The 22,607-nt window shown below is 43.6% G+C and overlaps 1 protein-coding gene across 3 annotated transcripts in view; it reads left to right on the top strand.

The window, feature by feature from the left end:
* The window catches only part of ndufaf2 (NADH:ubiquinone oxidoreductase complex assembly factor 2), a 293,251-nt gene extending 271,091 nt beyond the window's left edge, over positions 1–22,160 (top strand). For 2 of the 3 annotated variants that reach the window (XM_070869234.1, XM_070869235.1), the window contains exon 5: positions 21,153–22,160. In XM_070869234.1, the coding sequence (XP_070725335.1) occupies positions 21,153–21,407 (255 nt within the window). In that variant the 3' untranslated portion in view covers positions 21,408–22,160. The remainder of the gene's footprint in view (positions 1–21,152) is intronic. The other variant, XM_070869233.1, reaches the window with a different exon arrangement.
* The last annotated feature ends 447 nt before the right edge of the window (positions 22,161–22,607 follow it).

The raw sequence follows: 22,607 nt of genomic DNA on the forward strand, positions 1-22,607 counted from the left end.
CTACTCCTGCATCTATTTTCTATGTTTCTATGTTATAGTCGCAGTGAGATTTTCGATGGTTGCAGGAATCCTACCCATGACATCGAGGAGCTGACTGGTGAGCTGGATGCTCTCCCTCGACAGTGCCACCATGTCCAGTTCCACGTCTGCCTATCTGTCAGCAGACCGACTTTGCCGACTCACCATCCAGAGAGATGGCATACGGGATTCGATCCCAGAACTGCGTTGCTGCACACCACTAGTCCCAGGAGCCTCGGCGGTCTCAAAGCCCGGGAAAGTTATATCATCCTCGGACAAGGTGTTTGCCAGTAGCAAAAGAGGTGAAGAGTGCATCTGGTCCCCCAGAGTCGGCTGATCTGTGAATTCCTCTTCCTCCTCCTCCACATGATGGCCTGACGTTGAGGGTTGATCCGAGGGATGCGGCGCCTGTGACTGGTCATGTGGAAGTAGAAAGCAATAGACGAGTGGTTAGGAGCAGGGGAGGGGAGGGCGACATGAGGAAGGTCACATAGCACAGGCTCATTTGAAGGACCGCTGCTGCTCCATTATATCTAGTCCACAGACACTGCCTCACATTGCCCCATCCCTAGTCCAGCGACACTGCATCACATTGCCCCAACCCTAGTCCACTGACACTGTATCACATTGTCCCAACCCAGCCCAGGCAGTGTGCAGGACTTGCCCTCAGTATACAAGCTGGGGTCAGCACCCCAGTGGCAGTTGCCCGACCTGAGATGCCAATGAGGCCTGCCACTCTCCTCGAGATTGATAAGTGGCAGGGTCTCAGGTGGACCGCCGCTTGTCCGCAGCTGTGCACCTATGGGACTTCTTTAACTGTAAAGATTTAAATGGGAATGGTTACCAGAGGGACCATCTGCTGTTGTGGCACACACATAGCCACCAATACACTTATACCATACTGTCTGAATGTAATACAGTCCTTTGTTTAATGGCCTTGGAAGTTGCACATGATTCATCAGGAGGACATCGAAGTGCGGAAACATCTTATGAGATCTCAGAAAGCAATCTCAATAATGTGTAAAGATCATTCATGGCAAATAGGGTGCCAAACTAAGCCTATCTATGTGTCATGCATTTTTGGAGGCAACCCCCAGTACTGAGAGACAGCAACAGCATGAGAGCCAGACTAAGCAATTTCTTTATGCGGAGCTCCTTCACGGCAAACGAGCCAAAGGTGGGCAGCGGAAGCGTTACAAGGACACCCTCAAAGCCTCCCTGGTAAAGTGCGACATCACCACTGACACCTGGGAGACCCTGGCCGAAGACTGCCCTAGGTGGAGAAAGTGCATCCGGGAGGGCATTGAGCTCTTCGAATCTCAACGCCACGAGCGCGAAGAGGTCAGGCGCAGGCAGCGGAAGGAGCGTGCAGCAAATCAGTCCCACACCCCCCTTTCCCTGACAAATGTCTGTCCCACCTGTGACAGAATCTGTGGCTCTCGCATTGAACTGTTTAGCCGCCAAAAGACTCACTTTAGGAGTGGAAGCAAGTCTCCCTCGATTCCAAGGGATTGCCTATGATAATGATGAGAACAAATAGTGTGTCAGATTTATAATGTAAGTAATAAAAATTGTACTCTAACGACCCTACAAAGATCATTAAACTTTTTTCCGCACTGTTTCCCACTACTGGCCATTGTGTCTGAGGCAGAGACCTCCTCAGCGGTTTCCTTCCAAATTCTATTAAAAATGGTTGGCAGGGGTCTTGATCCACCCCTCCGGTGTAATTCTTGCCATTTTCTCGCCACAGCCCCCACAAGAGCTTCGTTAGCCACTTGAGAAAATCGCCTGGCACGCTGTCTTGCTTCCTTCTCCTCCTCCATGAGCAAAATTGAATGATAAAATGGCTGATTCAGCCCCTGGTGTACTGCGCATGCACGTAGCCACACCCTGCATGAACATTTGCTATCGGACAGCAGTCCAGAAACGCGGGAAGAAAAGAAAATTGCGCACGCGCAGAATGGCCGATTTTTAGTGCCGGAACTTTCGGCTCCGGCGTGCACATTCTGTGGGGCAACGCCGGAGTTAGCACTAATGCCTGTCGTGAACTTTCATTTGGTGAAAATTATGCGCTCTGGCGCTAACGCTAAACCGGCACTAAAATTTTGATTTTACCGTGATTTGTGCCCGGAAACGGGCGAAATCGCAAAAAGCCGAAAATCCAGCCCAGGCAAGTTTTGTATGGGAAGAATTTAACCACATCGGAACACAATATTCACCAACTCAGCAGAGAGCTAGTGCCAAGCGATGCAATGTTTGAGCATTAGCTCCCCAGGTTGAGGCTGCAGGCTTATTTAGGAGGCCATTTCTGCTATGATCTTCTGAGCTGCTTTGGTCAAGTGGCCCTTTGTAGGTAAGTGTGCAATCTCGAATTGCTCTTAAATTGACTGGATTTGGGTCATGTGCTAGTCGTTCTCCATTCAAGATATTGAGTTGTCATGAAGCATGGGCACGATGAAGATGGACACATGATGACTGTCTTCGACACACCATGCTTAAATCTTCATTTTTTGCAATAGTCACCGATAGCTGCCATATTTTGTTCCAGTTGTCCTCAAGCTTTTTGAAGTCTGTCTCTTGAAGCTAGGCAGATGCTATCTGCATACTTGAATGGTTTGGAGATTGCCAGAGGCGTAATGTTCAGAGTTGGAGTAAGAACAGACCCCTTAGGTAGTCTGTTCTTCTGGATTCTCCATGTGCTCAGCTTATTGCCTTGCATCACCTGGAATTGTCTGTCCCAAAACATCACTTCTGTAACCATAGCACCCCATTGAAGTAACCTCCTTTTGACATCTTGACCAGTAAACCCGTGTGTCAGACTGTACCATATGCTGCTGTCTAAATGAAGAAACATAGCCTCGTGTCTTCTCCCTTCTATTGAAAACCATTTTCTGTATAGGTGGCAAGAGCTAGAACGTGATCACGTGTTCCTATTTGTCTGAAGCCTACCAGGTCATCCTTCAGAGCCTACGGTACTGTGAGCATAGATCTTTGCAGAATTAGCTCCATAAATTTGTACGCCCAGTTCAGAAGTGATCTAAGATAGTAGCTAGCTGGAAGGGTATAGTTCTTCCCTGATTTTGGTATAGCTATCACCCTGCCATATATTGCATATCTTGCTCTCTAAGATAACACATGACATAAAGTTTGACAACCATTTATGCTCTTTCCAAAGTATAAAAGTATTTCTGATGAAATCTTGTCAAGACCGCAAGCTTTACCTGTTTCCATGAAACTCAGCGTTGTCTCCACTATCTCAGTGGGATATGGCCAGAAGAGGTCTTCCTCACACCAAGGTTGGATCACTCTGTATATGCGCCATTTCCACTTTACTGATTTTTCCTTGTTGGCTTTTGCACTGTTATTCAGGTGTGTGGCAGTACTGTTCAGGGACACTTCATACTGACGTATGGTATATGACTTCTGTGCTGCAGCAGCTTCCTTATGAGTGACCATGCTTTTCTGCTGGATCTTGTCATGCCCATATCTGACGTAGCTTCACCATTTTTATGTCGAGAACAACTACAACAACTTGTATTTCGAAAGGCATTTCACAAGATCATTATCAAACAAAATTTGACACTGAGCTACATAAATAGATATTAGGGCAAATGACCAAAAGCCTGGTCAAAAAGGTAGGTTGGTAGGGTTTAACGAGCGTCTTAAAGGAGGAAAGGGAAGTAGAGAGGTTTACGGAGGAAATTCCAGAACTTAGGGCCTTGGCAGCTGAAGGCATGGCCACCAATGTTGGGGCGATTACAATCAGGGATTGGCAAGAAACATAGAAACATAGAAAATAGGTGCAGGAGTAGGCCATTCGGCCCTTCTAGCCTGCACCGCCATTCAATGAGTTCATGGCTGAACATTAGAGGCCAGAATTAGAGGAGCGCAGACATCTTGGAGGGTTGTAAGGCTGGAGGAGATTGTAGGGCTACAGAGGATGGGTAGCGTCAAGGCCTTGGAGCGATTTGAAAACAAGGATGAGAACTTTAAAATCAGGCGTTGCTTAAACGGGAGCCAATTTAGGTCAGCGAGCACAAGGGTGACGAGACTTGGTGCAAGTTAGGACACGGGCAGCGGAGTTTTTGATGACCTTAAGTTTACGGCGGGTAGAACAGGAGGCTGGCCAGGAGTGCATTGGAATAGTCAAGTTTCGAGGTAACAGTGTCAGTGGAAAAAGTTGTGCCGCTGATGGTTTGGAAAAGTATTTACACGAGAATTTCCTAAATCAGCTCATTTGCATATCTATTGGAGTAGTGATTAGTGTAAAACCCATGAAAAATGAGAGTAATATGTTGGGATACATGGAAATAAGAGTGCAGCCTTTTAAAAGCTAGTTCTGGCTGTAAATTGCAGAGCAGGCTGGCGGAGCAGTGGGTAAGTGAGGAACAGAGCTTGGTTCAGTCAGTTGATTGTCAGCTAGCATGACCCCGAGTGAGTTGAACAGCAGCAGAGAAGCACTACAACAAGGCACATGCCTCTCTAAGATTGGTCATTGAGAGCACCATTGGGTTCTTAATATTAAGAGATTGCCATGATTGCCTGAAGTGATCTCTTATCATGAAAGTTAGTGCTTCATCACCTTTATAGCCACATAGGGAGCGCAGTTCATGTGCATTGTTGCCTGTACATTCTGTAGGGTAGGGTAATATATCTCCCTTTTAAAAGCTGCCTGAAACTCCTTTACTCCATCTTGTGCTGCTCCTCCTCCATGATGACAGACAAGTTGTGTCCTAAGAAGCCAACGATAGGGAGGGGGTGAAAATATCCCAGAGTTCTGACCCTAGGCAATTTAGCTGCTGTAATTCAGGGTGGACAGGGCCTGCAGTAACTATTATGGGCCCACAGCTTTTAGGTAGTAAGCTGGGGGAAGGAGAAGAAGGGAAAATAATTTAATTTCAAGCTGTGTGGACCTTCTTGAAGAACAAAGGCTGGAGGAGCAAGATGTTTGAAACATTGGACAAGTATTTGGGTCTGGTTTATATTAAATCAGATGGAAGGCAGGAGGGGGGAAGTTCACTTCCTTCAAAATATGACTTTTCAAAAAAAATTGAGGAAGAGCTCTGTCTGCTTTATCTTAAAACTTAATGTCTGCCTTCTGCTTGGAGCAATCAGATCTGTGATTCACCAAGTGATGGGTTCCCCAACTTTAGCTAGTCCATAACAACAGGTCCGAAAATCATAGGAAGTATCATTGTGGGCTGTCTTGTGCACCTCTTACTGTCTGGTGACGCGATGGTACTGGCAGAAGCCTGAGTGAAAGCAGACCATTTACCAACAGACCATAGATGCATTTAATGGGGTGCTGGACATAGATGCATAGACATAGACGCTTGGTAATTCCGTGAGGGAGACAGGAATAGAAGGTTATACTGATGGATTGGATGAAGAGGGTTGGGAGGAAGCTTATGTGGAGTATAAACACCAGCATAGATCAGGTAGGCCGAATGGCCTGTTGTGTGCAATTGAGAAACAAATCCAGCAATTTGTAGGCAGAATGCAAAAAAGTCACTGCAAAAAGTAATTCTCAGCTGCAGAAATCACTAATGAAACTCTCTGCACTCTTCAGGCTCACAAGCTCCTCACTTCCACCTGTCTCAAGTGATGCTGGCAACAGCTAGGCCTTATAATTCTCAGTCTACCATACCATGGAAGATCCATTAGCAGTATATAAAAATTTTTAAACATGTTCTGTGATTTTGATCAAAATTCTTCACTCTATCCACTCAGCAGTGTCCGTCGTATTTTCCCTATGTGCACTCTGGAAATGGTTCAACTTATTTATAGTATAGTGCATTTTACTGCGAGGCTGTCTGATCCAGAAAGTCGACCCAGTTTGACGGGGACTAATGCTTGAAATTGCAGATACTGCAACTTTAATGTACACAACTGGGCTGCCCTTTTTTGGCTACATCATATGGGTCCTGACAGAAAACAAACAATTGACTTCAATCTAAAGATACCTTGTGATTTATGCAATTGCAAATCGTCTTCATTATTAATTTGGCAGATATTCAAATAACAGAAAAGCTTTTAGTAAAAAGCTGGATTTGCAAAAAGGGAAAAACAAAGCCAGGGATTGTCCCTCAATTACAACAGCTATTCAGATTAATTTGTTGATTGCTGTTACATCTTTACGAAACAAGACTAAATTGTTACAGCTTACAAATGCACGCCAAAATAACAAGCCCATTACAAATTTTAATTAGTGTCTTGTTAATCAGGAGATCTGTATAGTGACGCTAGATATTCAATGAATAAGTTAAACAATAGATTGTCAGATGCTTACTGTTGGCAAGCAAAAGCACGCCAGCTAACTCTGCTTACGATTGTGTTCATCTCGTTCCTATTTAAACAGTTGAATATGGAACCTATTTTGCACTTCATACCACAAAAATATGCTTCATGTTCCTTTATATGAATATGAATAGTAACAGTAACAATAATTAAGATAAACCTATCTGCACAGATGATGGGATAAGAATAACTAGTTTTTTGTCAGAAATTCTGCATCTCTCATTTAGATCCAAATGTACATAAGTCACAAACAAGTAACATAATCTGAACATGTGCCATTTAGTGGTTGCAATGTTTAACCCCCTGAATATTAGTCTATGCAATGCAACAAAAGAAGCACAATTCATAGAGTAAAGCAAGTAGATTTATGTCAGTGGGTATAAAGTAGAAAAGATACTTTGAGATATAGCAGTGAATGTTAATGAAAAGCTAGTATTTCAGAAAAGCGCATTCTCCACCAGCCTCTCAGCTACATGCATATAAATAACTATTATCAGGGGCCATCTGCTGATTAGATGCAGCTCTCCCTGTGGGAGACATTACGCTTCAATGTTTAGAATCTTTTCAGGCTCCTATCCAAGTACTCGCATAAGTGTGTAAATGCATAAGCATGTTAATATTTCAACTCCGGATTGCTGCCTTGTTAAAAGAAAAGCAACAGTTTTAATGCAACCTTCATCAAAAATCATGATTGGAATTTCATCTATGTAAATAGAAAAGCAATGGTTGATTTGTTTGTAAAAATAATATAACTTAAAAAAAAATATATATATATATATATATATTCTCGGTTTCAAATGTTAAACAATTGACTTTTTTGAGGTCTAATTGTCAGACTGTATTACTATTCAAATTACAAGTTACAGTTGAAATTGATAAGCATTGTAATTTTCTCATAATGACCTGAAATTTAGCAGTCTTCAACTTTTGCAAAAAACTAAGTTGGTATTAAATTCAAGGTTTCTTCAACATTGGCAACTTTGAAATTATTTAAGTAATGGTTCCATTGAAAGACATATTACTTTGCCATGCACAAGCACCCAAAAACTGTACATGCAAATAATTCTTGCATAGCCTATGTGTTTTTAAACTCCATGCACAGCATACTAGTTCATGGCACCAATATACAGGCCTCACTCTGGCTCAATGCCAGTCTGGTTTTACCAGAGCTACAGTCCCAACTGAAAATGGTCAGGGTAGGGACAGTGTGCATGGTTTGGCCAGATGCTCAGACAGTTGCACCAATTACCATGGGCTTTTTTGGGTCTCGCTTCAGTGATCACTGTTGTCTCTGACCCAGATGTGACTAAATTAGTCTCTGAAATCAAAATCTCTCAGTCCTTATCCTTCACAAGACTAAGATTACATTTTGTCAATATAAATATAATATATTTCTGCTGCTAACTTGGTGTATTTTGCTTCTTGAAAGGTAAATGTGAAAGGTTAAATCCCTTTTAAACACCTAAAAGGTACACACTCTATAATGCTGAAGAATTGTTATAAGTAGCAAAGACCTCATTCCAGAAGGAGATTTATAAAGGTTTTCTTATCATTGTACCATTACAAATTCATTTTTTTTAGATTTGATTTGGGGGCCTATAACAAGTGTGGAGGACAAATTCATGTTAGCAATTTTTGAAACTGAGATTCAATTTAAAACATGGGCTCTCATAAGGTTTTCTATTGTTGACCCCAAAACTAGTTTAACTTTTAACTCTGTAGTGCATTTCTCAGTATATTATCATAAGTGCCATTATTAGGAGACGCGTGGTATTTGTAACATCTATATTTCATTACATGAGATAAAGAACAAATTTGCATTTATATAGCACCTTATGAGAATCTCAGGACATTGCAAAGTGCTTCACTACCATGAATTACTTTTGTCGTGTAGTCACTGTCATGTAACCAAATATGGCAGCCAATTTGCACACAGCAACGTCCCTCAAACAGCAAATGAGACAAATAAACTCAATGTGTTTTGGGTGGTGTTGATTGAGGGAATAATATTGGCCAGGACTCCCAATGAGAGAAGCTTGTGGAAGATACCCAAATGGCAATGTCATCAGCAAACTGTAGCATGCCCGATCCTTTGTTCAGGTATTTGATTGTCACTGATATAAATGAAAAACAGCAGTGTGCTGTCAACAGGGCAATGGGGAATTCCTGCTATTGGGTAGAACCTGCTGGACATCGCTGTCTCCTCTCTAACATGAATTGTGTGGTCTACCAGGAAATTCAATATTCATCAAATTGGGACTGCTGATCGGGGAAATGGCATATCGTAGCCCATTGATCCAAACCATGTTGAAAGCCTTTTCCATGCCCCGGAATACCTCCATTGTGCACTCTTTCTGGGATTACTGAGGAATATGACTTGGAAATTGCACATCGGCAACATCAGCCTAATGATGTGTTGGGGTATCAGGATCTTTCTTCATTGGTATTGCTGCTCCCATATCATCATCATCGGCAGTCCCTCAGAATCAAGGAAGACTTGCTTCCACTCCCAAAGTGAGTTCTTTGATGGCTGAACAATCGGATATGAGAGCCACAGACCCTGTTACAGGTGGGACAGACATTCGTCGAGGGAAGGGGTCGGTGGGGCTGGTTTGTCGCGCGCTCCTTCCGCTGCCTGCGCTTGACCTCTTCATGCTCTTTGCGTTGGGACTCGAAGAGCTCGACGCCCTCCCGCATGTACTTTCTCCACCTCGGGCGATCTTCAGCCAGGGTCGTCCAGGTATCAGTGATGATGTCGCATTTTACCATGGAGGCTTTGAGGGTGTCCTTATAACGTTTCCGCTGTCCTCCTTTGGCTCATTTACCATGAAGGAGCTCCGCATAAAGCATTTGCTTAGGGAGTCTCGTATCTGGCATGCGAACTATGTGGCCTGCCCAGCGAAGGTGATCGAGTGTGGTCAGTGCTTCAATACTGGGGATGTTAGCCTGGTCGAGGACACTGATGTTAGTGCGCCTGTCCTCCCAGGCGATTTGCAGGAACTTGCGGAGACATCGTTGGTGATATATCTCCAGCGACTTGAGGTGCCTTCTATACATCGTCCATGCCTCAGATCCATACAGGAGGGTGGGTATTACTACAGCCCTGTAGACCATGAGCTTGGTGGTAGATTTGAGGGCCTGGTCTTCAGAAACACTTTTCCTCAGACGGCCGAAGGCTGCACTGGTGCATGGAGGTGATGTTGAATCTCCGCATCAATGTCTGCCTTTGTTGATCAGAGGCTCCCGAAATATGGGAAATGGTCCACGTTGTCCAGGGCCGAGCTGTGGATCTTGATGATTGGATGGCAGTGCTGAACAGCGGCGAAAGGCTGGTGGAGGACCTTTGTCTTACAGATGTTAAGCGTAAGGCCCGTGCTTTCATATGCCTCAGTGAATACATTAACTATATCCTGGAGTTCAGCCTCTGAATGTACGCAGACACAGGCGTCGTCCGCATACTGCAGCTCAACAACAGAGGTTGGGGTGATCTTGGACCTGGCCTGGAGTGGCGTAGGTTAAATAGCTTCCCACTGGTTCTGTAGTTTAGTTCCACTCCATCGAGGAGCTTGTTGACTGTGAGGTGGAGCATGGCGGCGAGGAAAATTGAGAAGAGGGTTGGAGTGATGACGCAGCCCTGTTTGACCCAGGTCCAGACGTGGATTGGGTCTGTAATGGATCCATTGGTAAGGATCACGGCCTGCATGTCGTCGTGGAGCAGGCAAAGGATGTTGACAAACCTTTGGGGGCATCTGAAACAGAGGAGGACGCTCCATAGATCCTCATGGTTGACCGTGTCAAAGGCCTTTGTAAGATCGAAAAAGGCCATGTATAAGGGCTGGCGCTCTCACTGCATTTTTCCTGCAACTGTCGCGCTGCAAAGATGATGTCTATTGTGCCCCATAAGGACAAAATCCACATTGTGCTTCCGGGAGGAGCTCCTCGGCCACAGGGAAAAGACGATTGAAGAGAACTCTAGCGACAACTTTCCCAGTGGCTGATGATAGGGAGATTCCCCTTAGTTGCCGCAGTCGGACTTGTCCCCTTTTTAAAAAATGGTCACAATCACTGCATCTCTGAGATCTCCCGGCATGCTCTCCTCCTTCCAGATGAGAGAGATGAGGTCATGTATCCGCGCCAATAGCGCCTCTCCGCCATATTTTAGCGCCTCGGCAGGAATTCCATCCGCACCCGTAGCCTTGTTGTTCTTGAGCTGTTTTATGGCTTTGCCTACCTTGTGCAACTGAGTTGGTGGTGGGTTGCATGCTGCAGAATGGAGTCGAGAACACTCGAGTCAAAGGCAGAATCTCGATTGAGGAATTCTTCAAAGTGCTCCTTCCATCGGGCCCTGACAGCCTCGGTGTCCTTGATGAGTGTTTCCCCGTTCTTGACCAGGAGTGGGGTGGGGCCTTGGGAGTTTGGACCGTAGGTGGCCTTGACTGTAGCGAAGAATCCTCGCATATCGTGGCTGTCGGCCAGTTGTTGTATCTCCTGTGCTTTCTCCATCCACCACCTGTTCTTTAGGTCTCGGGTTTTTTGTTGAACCTGAGCCTTGAGCCATCTGTAATGTTGTTTTGCAGCTCCCGAGTTGGGTTGTTCCTTGAGGCTCAGAAATGCTCTGCGCTTGTGATCTATTAGTTCTTCGATCTCCTGATCATTTTCATCAAACCAGTCCTGATGTTTTCTAGTTGAATGACCAAGTGTCTCTTCACAGGCACTGGTTATAGAGGCCTGGAGGGCAGACCAAGGGCTATGGGCATTCAGCATCTCAGGCCCCTCAAGGCACACCAGATTGGCTGTGAAGCACTGGCTGTATAGGGCTCTCTTACCTGGGTCTCTAAGTGCCCCGACATGAACTTTTTTGTGGAACTGCTTCTGCTGTCCCCGCTGCTTTGGGGCAATGTTAATGTCGATGATGGATTGGATTAGGCGGTGGTCCGTCCAGCAGTCATCAGCTTCTGTCATGGCACGGGTGATGCGCACATCCTTGCGATCCCTGGCTCGGACGATGACATAGTCGAGCAGGTACCAGTGTTTGGAGCGAGGGTGTTACCACGATGCCTTGCATTTGTCCCTCTGGCGGAACAGGGTGTTGGTGATGAGGGGTTCATGTTCTAGACATTTTGTCAGGAGCAGAGTACCACTGGAGTTGGCTTTCCCTACTCCCTCTCTGCCAATCACGCCGCCCCAGAGGGCTGTGCCTTTGCCGACCCTGGCATTAAAATCACCCAGGAGGATCAATTTGTCGCCTGTGGGGACGCGGGACAAAGATGTCTTGAAGTTGGAATAAAAATCCTCTTTTGCCTCATCCGTTGCATTGAGTGTAGGGGCGTACACACTGATGACTGTGGCGTATTGGTTCCGAGATAGGGTGAGACGAAGAGCCATGAGGCGCTCGTTAACCTCACAGGGGGAGTCTTTGAGGCGGTCGACCAGCTCATTCTTGACGGCAAAGCCGACTCCATGAAGGCGGTGTTCTGCCTATGGTTTCCCTTTCCAGAAGAAGCTGTAACCTCCACCATGTTCCTTCAACTGGCCTTCCCCTGCCCACTGGGTCTCGTTTAGGGCGGCGATGTCAATGTCAAAGCGTCTGAGTTCCCGGGCAACTATGGCGGTGCGGCGTTCCGGCCTGTTGTTGTTGGGATTGCCCATGAGGGTCCTGACGTTCCAGGTCCCGAACTTCATACCGACGAAGTGGAAGATGCCTCTGCGTGAGTTCTTTTAACGTGGGGTGGCCGCTGCACACCGGCAACTACACGGGCTTATCTGAGCAAGGTCTTGGTCCAGTGGCAAGGGGGTCCAAGGCAATTGGAGACCAGGCACAGCTCTATAAATCTAATTGCCTACGGCGAAGTGTAGGCCGCAAGCTCAGCACCGGGTAGCGCCATTGATGGTAGATGGCCCGAGACTTGGTTGGGGGGCAGGCATTAGGAAGGTGACTTCCAAAGTTATTTTAAAAGTTAAAAGTTGATAAAGATTCCCAATTTATTTAAAAAGTTCCCATAGGACATTAGTTAGCTGCTTACTGCCGAGCTCTGGGTTATCAAGGATTATGCAGATGTTTGGATGGATGATGCGTCACCCTGAAGGTGTTTTATAGTTCAACTAGTGTTTTTGCATTGACGTTCCCCAGGATCAGCATGTTGTTTCCCAATCAGAAAGTTCTCCTGTATAGGTCCTGTGAGGAACATAAAGGACAATGGACAGACACATTTAGTGACACTCCTTGTTCAAGGTAAATTATGACTGCTGCATACTCCCGTCCACAAGTTATGTCATAAATTTCATAGTATTCTAGGCTGCTCGGCCTCCTTTCCTCATTTTTTTTGTCTAATCTAGCAGTTGTAGTTCAGTATGCTCAATCAGCTTTTGATTGATAGATGGCATTTACTGAGGCTATGAGAGCATTGTTTTTCTGTAGTGTTCTCTATAGCTCTCCTTTGTTTTTTCAGATGCCTCTAATGTTCACATGAAACATGTTTATTCCCTTCAGGGGTGACACTGGTGGGGCTTTGTTTTGATATTCATTGCAGCCATTACTGGACTCTTTTGGGGTAATTGGTGATTTATCACAATGGTTGATGAGTGCCATCATACCATTCACCTTGTCACCATACTACTTGATAGTATCCTCATGGAAAGTTAGTAGGATATTGTCTGAATTGCTAGAGACTGGTTTTAAGGATTCCAGTTAGTTTCTTGCCCCTTTATCATACTTGTTTCTGCTTACAGTTCTGGTCTTTGTACTTTCAGAGGATGTCTGCACTCAGCCTCTTTGATGCAGCTGCCTTTGCATAAATCTGTTTTTCAGTTTTTGTTGCTGGCTAACTTTGTCCTCTGGATGTTTGTGACTTCTTCAAAGTGAGGGTGGTTTCATGCACGTTCTGGGTGGGGTCCATCATAGTCAATGCTGGTAGCATAATGCTTTAGCCAAGAGCACCAGGACTCTGATCCCTGCCACTCCATACACATTTTGTGCTATTTTTGCACTCGGCTGCTCTGTAGCTGAATCACTGACACTTGAAACAATAGCTGGACTTTGGACCTCCTCTACTTTGTTGTGGAAGAAGTAAAAATTGAAGCTGCTTTCAGTCAGTTTCTGGACCTGCTCGAGGATCACTCTGGATCCAGTGTGTAGGCTTGTTTGGATGCTCACTACTTTGTTGAGCTGTTTAACACTACTTTTCAGCCTCCTCCACTGACATTTCAATGCTGATGACCACATGTTGCACGGTCCTTGATTGTTAATCCTGTCTCATTTTTTGTTTATACTGTATTGGCGTCTTATATTTTTTAATGTGCATGGGCTTCCACGTTCACAATTTTGTGTATTGGGGGCCTTGCATATCTGAGTATGGAACTCGCATTATTGCGTGCACCACTCACTGGTTTTGAACCTTGTATCCAACGGTTAGGCATCCCTGATCTGATTGACACTTATAATATTATGAAAATTGATAAGAGTAAATTGTTCACCCTGATGATAGGTTTAAATACCAGGGATACAAGTTAAAATTAGAAAGTTTGGTGCAAGAAATGAATCTGGGCATAAGTTTTCATTTGAAGGGAAATCCTCCTAAAACCATTGGCCCAGATTTTGCAGTAAAAATAACTGGTAAATACACATCAGAAAAGGTTAGAGCATGTTCATTCAAGTGTAAGTGAATTTTGAACTGCTTTTCAGTGTTTTTGCTGGCTAAATTTGTCCTCTGGATGTTTCTGGCTTCTTCAAAGTAAGGGTAGTTTCATGCACTTGCTCGGTGGGTCCACCATAGTCAATGCAGGTGACATCATGCTTCAGCCGAGAGCACCGAGACTCTGATCCCTGCCTCATCATACACATTTTGTGCTATCTTTGTCTCTGTTCTTCAATGTGTAAACCATCAGGTAAATGATTTAAAACGTATAAGTAAATTTAAACACACTTAACAAAATCTCTCTGGCACTGAAATGTAACTTTTACAAGTGGAGTTTCATTCCTTCAGATTTTAATTATTGTTGGAGATTTAAAAAAAAAATCATTCTTCTTTACTTTTTCTTTCTGTCTTTTTTATCTCTCAATCTCGTCTTTCTTCCCCCTCCTAATTTTGCTTTCTGTACGTAATTTGGTCTTGAATTAACTATTATAACTTTAATTTCCTACCTTAGACTCTGCGAACCTCAAAGGATTCTTCATAAGAACATCAGAAATAGGAGCAGGAGTAGGCCCTCGAGCCTGCTCCGCCATTTAATACGATAATGGCTGATCCGATCATGAACTCAGGTCCACTTCCCTGCCCGCTCCCCATAACCCCTTATTCCCTTATTGTTTAAGAATCTGTCCATTTCTGTCTTAACTTTATTCAATGTCCCAGCTTCCACAGCTCTCTGAGGCAGCGAATTCCACAGATCCACAACCCTCTGCGAGAAGAAATTTCTTCTCATCTCAGTTTTAAGTGGGTGGCCCCATATTCTAAGATTATGCCCTCTAGTTCTAGTCTCCCCATTATCAGTGGAAACATCCTCTCTGCATCCACCTTGTCAAGCCACCTCATGATCTTATATATTTCGATAAGATCACCTCTCATTCTTCTGAATTCCAATGAGTAGAGGCCCAACCTCCTCAACCTTTCCTCATAAGTCAAACCCCTCAGCTCCGGAATCAACCTAGTAAACCTTCTCTGAACTGCCTCCAAAGCAAGTATATCCTTTCGTAAATATGGAAACCAAAACGGCACGCAGTATTCCAGGTGTGGCCTCACCAATGCCCTGTATAACTCTAGCAAGACTTCCCTGTTTTTATACTCCATCCCCTTTGCAATAAAGGCTAAGATTCCATTGGTCTTCCTGATCATTTGTTATATCTGCATACTAAACTTTTGTGATTCATGCACAAGTACACTCAGGTCCTGCTGTACTACAGTACTTTGCAATCTTTCAATAATAACTTGCTGTTTGATTTTTTTTCTGCCAAAGTGCATGACCTCACACTTTCCAACATTATATTCCATCTGCCAAATTTTTGCCCAGTCACTTAGCCTGTCTGTCTTTTTGCAGATTTTTTTTGTCCTCCCACATTGCTTTTCCTCCTATCTTTGTATTATTAGCAAACTTCACTATGTTACACTCGGTCCTTTATTCCAAGTCGTTAATATAGATTGTAAATAGTTGGGGTCCCAGCACTGAACCCTGAGGCACCCCACTAGTTACTGATTGCCAACCCGAGAATGAACCATTAATCCCTACTCTCTGTTTTCTGTCAGTTAGCCAATCCTCTATCCATGCTAATATATTACCCCCATCCCAACCCCATGAACTTTTATCCCCTCCCTCTCCACCCTGAAGGTGCTGACTCTGGCACTCACTAGCTTTTGTCCCTTGATGTACAGTGATCAAAATTCCTACCAATGTGACGAACGAGACTGAAGAATGAACCATTTTGTGAGCTATAACCACAGTAGTGAAGTAAATTGAGAATTAAAGTGCTTCATTGTTTCAGTTCTTTGTACTGTTGCCTTTCCATTCTTCAGAAGCAGTTGCACTAATTGAACCGTTTGTACTAATCAGAGACTGAAATTCCATTTATTTCAAGGCAACACTCTCGATCCCTTTGTCATAGAGATCATGAATTATGGTATTGTATTTAATTGTAATAATGTATAGTTTCAAATAATATATGTTTGAACTTTAACTATATAATATGACAGTAATGAAAATTATGGTCTTGATGTATAGTTTATTTTTTATTTAATTTTACAATATCACTTAAGGTATAATCTTCTTTTGTCCCACCTGTATACAATTAGCATAACTACTCCCACTAATTAGAGTAGATGGTCTAGGGCTGTTGCTACAACACATTTAATAGACAGAAAGTAAACATTAACACAGATATGTACTCTGAGCACATTAGTGCTCCTCAAATATGGACCTCAAAGGAATACTCTGGGACATAATAGGGCTGTCCTATAGTTACAGTAGTGCCTAGTATTTTGCTTAACATTTATTTTACTACTTCACGATTGAGGAATTTGTTTTCTTTTTAAATTAATCCCTATGGCTAACCTTTTCACAAGACCATAGATGGGTTAAAACGGAAGCCCATTTGATCTTATCCTTCCAGAATACCAACTCTGATCTTGTCTTACAGCATCTGGACTTCAACCACCATTCCTGACGACCTATTTAAGCTGTTGGATTACCCTTTATTGGAAGAACTATTTCCTCTTCGTTAGTCTTAAACTTATTCTTTTTCATTGGCATCCCCATTTTTTGCTTAAATCCTAACATCTTTGTGCCAAGCTTCCTGAGACATCTGTCTTTAAATTGTCTCTAGCTACATCTGCCACAAATATAAAAATACACAGTAAGAACTTCTACATGTATATAAAAAGGAAGAGAGTAGCTAAAGTAAACGTTGGTCCCTTAGAAGATGAGACTGGACAATTAATATTGGGAAATAAGGAGATGACAGGGACTTTGAACACATATTTTGTATCTCTCTTCACAGTAGAAGACACTAAAAGCATCCCAATAATAGTAGATAATCAAGGGGCAAAAGGGAGTAAGGAACTTAAAACAATCACTATCACGAGAGAAAAAGTACTAGCAAACTAATGGGATTAAAGGCTGACAGGTCTCCTGGACCTGATGGCCCTCATCCTGGGTTGAGAGTGGAAATAAATGGTTCATTTTCAGGTTGTCAATCTGTAACTAGTGGGGTGCCACAGGGATCGGTGTTGGGGCCTCAACTATTTACACTATATATTAATGACTTGGGTGAAGGGACCGAATGTACTGTAGCCAAATTTGTTGACGATGCATAGATCGGTGGGAAAGCAAGTTGTGTGGAGGACACAACGAGGCTGCAAAGGGATATAAATAGATTAAGTGAGTGGGCAAAAATTTGGCAGATGGAGTACAATGTGGGAAAATGTGAGGTTATCCACTTTGGTAGGAAGAATAGAAAAACACTATTATTTAAATATAGAGTACACAGAATGCTGAAGTACAGAGGGATCTGGGTGTCCTCGTACATGAAACACAAAAAAATAGCATGCTGGTACAGCAAGTAATTAGGAAGGCAAATGGAATGTTGGCTTTTATTGCAAGGGGAATGGAGTATAAAAATAGGGAAGTCTTGCTACAACTGTTGATGAGACCACACCTAAAGTACTGCAAACAGTTTTGGTCTCCTTATTTAAGGAGGGATTTACTTGCATTGCAGGCAGTTCAAAGAAAGTTCATAGAAATATAGAAATTAGGTGCAGGAGCAGGCCATTCGGCCCTTCGAGCCTGCACCGCCATTCAATAAGATCATTGCTGATCATTCAACCTCAGTACCACTTTCCTGCATTTTCTCCATACCCCTTGATCCCTTTGGCCACAAGGGCCATATCTAACTCCCTTTTGAATATATCTAATGAACTGGCCTCGACAACTTTCTGCGGTAGAGAATTCCACAGGTTAACCACTCTCTGAGTGAAGAAGTTTCTCCTCATCTCGGTCCTAAATGGCTTACATCTTATCCTTAGACTCTGCCCTCTGGTTCTAGAACTCCCCAGCAACGGGAACATTCTTCCTGCCTCTAACGTCCAATCCTGTCAGAATTTTATATCTTTCTTTGAGATCCCCTCTCATTCTTCTAAACTCTAGTGGATACAAGCCCAGTTGATCCAGACTCTCCTCATATGTCAGTCCTGCCATCTCGGGAATCAATCTGATGAACCTTCACTGTAATTTCCTCAATAGCAAGAACATCCTTCCTCAGATTAGGGAACCAAAACTGAACACAATATTCCAGGTGTGGCCTCACCAAGGCTCTGTAAAACTGCAGTTAGGCCTCCCTGCTCCTATACTCAAATCCTCTAGCTATGAAGGCCAACATGCCATTTGCTGTCTTTACCGCCTGCTGTACCTGCATGCCAAACTTCAATGACTGATGTACCATGACACCCAGGTCTCGTTGCAACTCCCCTTTTCCTAATCTGTCACCATTCAGATAATCTGTCTTCCTGTTTTTGCCACCAAAGTGGATAACCTCACATTTATCCACATTATACTGCCTCTACCATGCATTTGCCCACTCACCTAACCTGTCCAAGTCACCCTGTAGTCTCTTAGCATCCTCCTCACAGCTCACACTGCCACCCAGGTTAGTGTCATCTGCAAACTTGGAGATATTGCATTCAATTCCTTCTTCTAAATCATTGATGTATATTGTAAATAGCTGGGGTCCCAGCATCGAACCCTGCAGCACCCCATTGGTCACTGCCGGCCATTCTGAAAAGGACCCGTTCACTAAGTTGAAGAAGAGGTTGTCCTATGAGGAAAGGTTGGGTCTATACTCATTGGAGTTTAGAAGAATGAGAGATGATCTTATTGAAACATAGAAGATTCTGAGGTGGCTTGACAGGTTAGATGTTGAGAGGATGTTTCCTTTTGTGGGGGAATCTAGAACTAAGGGGCATAGTTTCAGAATAAGGGGTTGCCCATTTAAGACGGAAATAAGGAGGAATTGTTTCTCTCAGAGGGTCATGAATCTGGAATTCTCTACCCCAGAGAGCTGAGTCATTGAATATATTCAAGGTGGATTTTTGAACTACAGGGGAGTCGAGAGTTGTGGGGAACAGGCACGAAAATGGAATTGAGGCCAAGATCAGATCAGCCATGATCTTATCGAATGGTGGAGCAGGCTCGGAGGCCGAATGGCCTACTCCTGCTACTATTTATTATATCCTTGTCACCAACTTAATCCTCTCCCTGACAACTGCCTCAGGCTGAAATCTGCCTCAACCTGTTCAACCCTGACATGAGATTCCAACCCCATATCTTCTCCATCACAAAAACCACCTACTTCTATCTCTAACATTTCCCGCCTCTGCCTCACCGTAGTCCATCAGCTGCTGAAGCCCTCATACTTGCCTGTGTTACCTCCAGATTTAATTAGTCGAATGCTCTCCTCCCATTCTCCTCCCTCTGTAAACTTCAGCTTATCCAACACTCTACTAGCCAAATCCACTCCTGCAGCACGTTTTGCTTGCGCACTATTTCTGTTCATACTGCCTTGTTTTGGCCAGCAGTCTCAACGCCTCAGATTTATCCTTCAATGGCTTTGCCCCTCCATATCTCTGTAACCCCTGCAGCTCTACAATACCCTCTCCAAACTCTCCATTCTTCTGACTCCTTCCCTAAACCCCTGTACCTCTGCAGCTCCCTTCTTAAAATCCTTTCGCCATGAATGGACGCCGTCTTTTTGGCGTGCGCTGTTTTTTGCCGTGAAATCCTCCTTTTGCAACTTTGGCAAAGGTTTGTGCGCTGGCGCCCACTGTCAGCGGCAGTTTTATTTTTTTGGCACCCGATAATGTCACAACTGGATCGGGCACCGTTTTTGGCCGATTTTTCACAGTTGTGATTTTCCCTGTGTGTGATTTTTATTTATATTTTGATCAGCCATGATCTTATTGAATGGTGGTGCAGGCTCGAAGGGTCGAATGGCCTACTCCTGCACCTATTTTCTATGTTTCTATGACATCAGTAGTAGGGAAAATGCTAGAATCTTGTATGTTTCTATGAGATCCCCTCTCATCCTTCTAAACTGCAGTGAATAAAGGCCCAGTTGATCCAGTCTCTCCTCATATGACAGTCCAGCCATCCCTGGAATTAGTCTGGTGAACCTATGAAGGCCAACATATCATTTGCCTTCTTCACCGGCTGCCGTACCTGTATACCAACTTTCAATGACTGATGAACCATGACACCCAGGTCTCGTTGCATCTCCCCTTTTCCTAATCTGCATCTGCCATGTATTTGCCCACTTGCCTAACCTGTCCAAATCACCCTGCAGCCTCTTAGCATCCTCCTCACAGCTCACATCGCCACCCAGTTTAGTGTCATCTGCGAACTTGGAGATATTACACTTAATTCCATCATATAAATCATTAATGTATATTGTAAAGAGCTGGGGTCCCAGCACTGAGCCCTGCGGCACTCGAGGTGCTCAGTGCCCTCCCTCTTCCTCCACTTAGGGCAGTCTTTGGTCAGGGACTTGGTGGGGATGTTGCACTTTATCAAGGAAACTTTGAGGGCGTCCTTGAAATGTTTCCTCTGCCCATCTGGGGCTCGCTTGCCGTGTAAGAGATCCGAGTAGAACGCTTGCTTTGGGAATCTTGTGTCGGGCATGCGAACAATGTGGCCCGCCCACCGGAGCTGATCGAGTGTGGTCAGTGCTTCGATGCTGGGGATATTGGCCTGATCGAGAACATTGACGTTGGTGCATCTGTCCTCCCGGGGATTTGCAGGATCTTGTGGAGACATTGTTGGTGGTATTTCTCCAGTGATTTGAGGTGTCTACTGTATATGGTTACGTCTCTGAGCCATACAGGAGGGCTCGCTCTAGCTGTACAGCCCTAGCTACAACAGAACATCTCTCAACTAAAACACTTCACAATTTGACTTATACTCTAGCCTTTTCCTTGAAGGTAAGTTCAATGGCTCACTGGGCCAACAGAGGAAGAAAGTAAGGTAAACCTATCCTTTCCCATAGCTAAATTGTACCTTCTAGAAGGATGACCAAGCAGTGGAATTGATATGTGGTGCCTCTAAGGAAAATAACATGCCTGTGAGATGAGAATTGGGAAGGGAGGGGAGGACTTCAAATAGAGGTAGTATTGTGCTCGAATATCTTTGTCACAAATTGGTTGATTCAATGTCTCCAGTTGTATTCATTTTAACCTTCTTTAATATTTTTAAATCTGTTGGAATAATTGATTCAATGCAAAAAATAAATTTCTCATTACAATATATAAACTAAAGCAATTTATATTTAAAATGTATTCATCTTCCTTTTTGTATTTGCAAAGGAAATTCTGCAAAACGAAGAATATCGAAAAGTGATAAAAATACGTGCCCATGAAGTACAGCAGAAGGAGGAGATTAGGAAAGAGAAAGAATATGAGGAAGGTCTTGTTGCTCAGCCAATTCAAACTCAAGTCAAAGGACACGCCTCTGCAACCTACTTTGGAAAGGATAAATTATCTCCAGAACCTACAAGTACAGCAAATACCTTCCAGCCTGGAGGCTGGTTACCACCAGGAAACTCAAGCAAGAAAAAATAAAATGTATTTGCCTTGTGGTTTAAAGACTATTTGTCAGAAATGTCTGGCATGTAAACAAAATAACTATGTACGCATACAGCAGTTATTTCATATCAGAAATACAACAATCAGTGCATTTTGTTTCTTTAGTCTACAAGTTTTCAAACTCAGAAACCTGGCACTTGAAGATTCTTCTGGCAAGGTCATCAGTTTAAAGTATTTTTTGAGTTACTAACCTGTTATTTCTGTGCTGTATACTAAATTTTAAAAGATCATGTTTCTTCTGGGTGGCGAATGCCATCTTTTGGAAATAAAGACAGAAAGTCTTCTGAAGCATGTCACTATTTACAGGGGATTTCCCTCATACAAAATGTTTGAAAATCATTGGTTTAGTCAAAGTTGCAATAAAATTATTTGCACAGTTTCAAAGATGTAAGGCAGAAATTTTTCACAACAATGTTCCACTGAGGGCAAACTAAACCTCAGCAGAAAAGTAAAGTACTATATAGGGGACACATATCAGGGATAAAAACAGAAAATGCTGGACATCTCAGCAGATCAGGAAGCATCTGTGGAGAGAAATAGTTAATGGGCTCAATTTTCCCCAGTGATTGGTGCCGTTTTTTTGGCACGTGCCGCTTTTTTTGGCATAATTAAAAAAATTAAAGTTTTCCCCAAGCAATCTGCGCCACATAACTGAGTTAGTTATGATTATTTTAGGTTCTTTTTTTTTTGCATCATAGGGGGCATAACCCGATCTCTGCGCCAGTTTTTGTCAATTATGGAAGTTTGCCCCCCCCCCCCCCCCAAAAAAAAAATCTCTTCTGGCGGCGTATCTGACCACTCCCAAAAAACTTTCTGGTGAGTTAAGAAAAAGCAGCGCACATTGAAAAATCGGCACAGAAAGATGCCATTGTTTTTCAGAAGTTTTGGAGGGAGTCAAGAAGACTTAAGTATACATAATAGCCTGGAAATTTCAGCCTCAACGGATCCGTACTGAGTGTCTACGGCCCTGCATGCGCTGAAAACCGGCTTTTCCGATCTGTCAAGCTGGATATCCAATGCATATCTGGTGTGAGGACATTTGCAAGGGCAAGATTTCGGTATTTACCCATAACTTGCCCAGCAAATGTCCTCAAAATTCTTGCGTCTGATAAAAGCATACAAAAATATAACTAAATTAAATTTAAAAAACACATTTTTAAAAACCCTGCCCACTAC

This window comes from Pristiophorus japonicus, chromosome 2 (assembly GCF_044704955.1).
Source record: "Pristiophorus japonicus isolate sPriJap1 chromosome 2, sPriJap1.hap1, whole genome shotgun sequence".
In the NCBI taxonomy this organism is placed as follows: domain Eukaryota; kingdom Metazoa; phylum Chordata; class Chondrichthyes; family Pristiophoridae; genus Pristiophorus; species Pristiophorus japonicus.